The 2474-nt window shown below is 46.4% G+C and overlaps 1 protein-coding gene across 1 annotated transcript; it reads right to left on the bottom strand.

Moving 5' to 3' along the window:
• Window positions 1-415: 415 nt before the first annotated feature.
• LOC140137245 (piggyBac transposable element-derived protein 4-like) lies at window positions 416-1567 on the bottom strand. Its single transcript, XM_072158893.1, has one exon. The coding sequence runs from the start codon at window positions 1565-1567 to the stop codon at window positions 416-418; it is 1152 nt and encodes a 383-aa protein (XP_072014994.1).
• Window positions 1568-2474: the final 907 nt, after the last annotated feature.

Genomic DNA, 2474 nt, shown 5'->3' on the forward strand with positions numbered 1-2474 from the left:
AGATGGATAATTGGTAGGTGGAGATGACAGAGAAATTGCAGAAGCAGGTGGTGAATGTGTGAGATTGGGAAGTGGTGGTATATGCATGGTCTGAGTTGGATTGGATGTTGATTGGTCGGCATACTGTGGCTGATAGGAGTCATCAACTAGGTGTTTTCTTCTTTTTCTGCCTTTTTTAAGTGTATATGGGGATCTTCATCCCATTTTCGAGAGCATCCTTCCACGGCAGTTTATAGGCATTACCAATCGAAAAGAGAATGAAGACCGGACTCTTCTTGTCTACTCCCTGGCTCTTCTGACCTGGCATTCTCGGATGGGAATCTTCATCCCATTTTCGAGAGCATCCTTCCACGGCAGTTCGTAGGCATTACCAATCGAAAATAGTATGAAGACCCAACTCTCCTTTTCTGCACCCTCAGTGTCCTGACGCATCCTCAGTATCTGTGCCATCTAAATCTACCCAGCTTTGTGAATGGTACAAGGTAAAGCACGGGCCTTTGCATAACGTGACATTGCAAGCCAGGCATCCACTCCTGGTCTTGATTTTGTTGTTGCTGGCTGTCTTGTTATTACAAATCCAGCACCAAACACAGGCCTTTGGCCACTCGACCAGCCTCACTGCCTGGTGTCTAGGCCCATTCCTACGTGGAACAAGCTGGACACACAGCAAGGATTGGTGAGGCTTAGCTCTGCCTTCTTTGAATCCAGCGATGAACCCCATTGCCAGATCCATGATGAAGGTGGAATGGGACTTTGGATGCTTTATGCGCTGCTTGTAGCAGATGTAGCCATTCACACGGCATATGTCAACGAGGAAGTATAGTATCTTATTCCACCATTTCTGTGACTTTCTGCTGCAGGTGTAATAGGCACGCAGCTGGTCAGCCCTATCCACACCGCCCATACACTCTGTGTAAGAGACAGCCTGAGGTGGCGCATTAACCCATGTTGATTTTCTCTTCTTCATGCCATCGTCTTTACGCTTCCTCATCAAGAATCCCTCATCTTTATCTCTGTATCCTTGATGGGCAGTGGACAGCAGAGACACGGTCTTGCTTTCTTTCCACAAGATGGCTGTCAACTGCCCGGACTGACGGGTGTAGATGGTCCCAGGTGGTGTTTTTGCCATGGTAGTAACCTTCTGATGGTTTGGATTCTTTTGGGGATTTGAAGACAAATCCACCGGCCAGTCTTTGGATGATATCTTGATGGTACCCATGAAGTACGTGTCCAAGCTGAGGAGCCTCTTAGCCACTTCTATCGACGAGTAGAGCTTGTCCGTGAACACATGATGGAAGACACCAGTATGTGTGTTTGTCACATCAAGGGTGATGTCCACCATCTTGACTGACACTTCACCTCCCCATTCAAGGCACACAAAATTGCACATGAAGCCTGTCGCTGACTTCGTCTGCATGAAGAATTTTCTGACTTTGGCACGATAGCCCTTGTACTTAATCATTGCCTCGTCCACGGCCAGTTGCTGTCGGCAGTTGTACTTCCTGTTGCAGCTTTTTCTCACTGCCTCCCAGATCCCCTTCAGAGGATACATCGGATCCGATCTCATGGCGATCCATCGCTTGCCTTCGCTTGGGCATCACAAAATATTTAGCTTTGACAGTCTTTGGTTTCTTTGGGGACAACATTTCGCCAAGCTCTGTCACGTCGGCATTGTTTTTTTTCTCTTAGTACTTTTAACTTTCCTTTCAGTGACCATATGGTGGCGATGACGTCCTCGCACCGAAACATACATTTTACGTATTGCCCACAGTGGTCTTATCTTCGACTTCTTTTGCCAGATGCGGTGTTTCACCTGTCCCATCCATTGTTACACCTCACAGTTTGTCATTTGAGGTTCTTCAGCTGGTTGCTCCTTGACCACAAGGGTACGAAAGGTAGATACTCCTTCAGTAGCATGTTGACAAACCATGGGCAGAAAAGTAGATTTCTGCCTCCGCTATCATTTGATGATTGTGTTTCCTCTGACAAAATGCGTTTGAAGTATGGAGATTGTTCTCTTGTTGTCTTGGCAAAATCATCTGTTTCTCCATCAGATTTATCCTCCATGGGTGTGTTTTTGTCCTTTTCATTAAGGGCTGCCGTCCTAACCATACGCAAGAGCTTCTTGGTATTTTTGTTAACTTCTTTTGTTCTTCTTCTTGCCAGAAGGACTAAGTAGTCTGAATATGGTGGTGATGTCATGTAGTGATGTTTTGTGTCTTGATGAGGAAGAAAGGCAGCAGTGTTGACAGCAAGTGATGGAGATGGTGTGAGATTAGGAAGTGGTTGGTACTGATGAGATGGATAATTGGTAGGTGGAGATGACAGAGGAATGGCAGAAGCAGGTGGTGCATGTGTGAGATTGGGAAGTGGTGGTATATGCATGGTCTGAGTTGGATTGGATGTTGATTGGTCGGCATACTGTGGCTGGTAGGAGTCATCAACTAGGTGTTTGCAATGTTGGCTCCCCTTTA

Source organism: Amphiura filiformis, chromosome 17, assembly GCF_039555335.1.
Source record: "Amphiura filiformis chromosome 17, Afil_fr2py, whole genome shotgun sequence".
NCBI lineage: Eukaryota > Metazoa > Echinodermata > Ophiuroidea > Amphilepidida > Amphiuridae > Amphiura > Amphiura filiformis.

Bases quoted from the DNA above. Each gene is read 5' to 3' on its own strand.
- LOC140137245 (XM_072158893.1), bottom strand. From the start codon at position 1,567: ATGAGATCGGATCCGATGTATCCTCTGAAGGGGATCTGGGAGGCAGTG.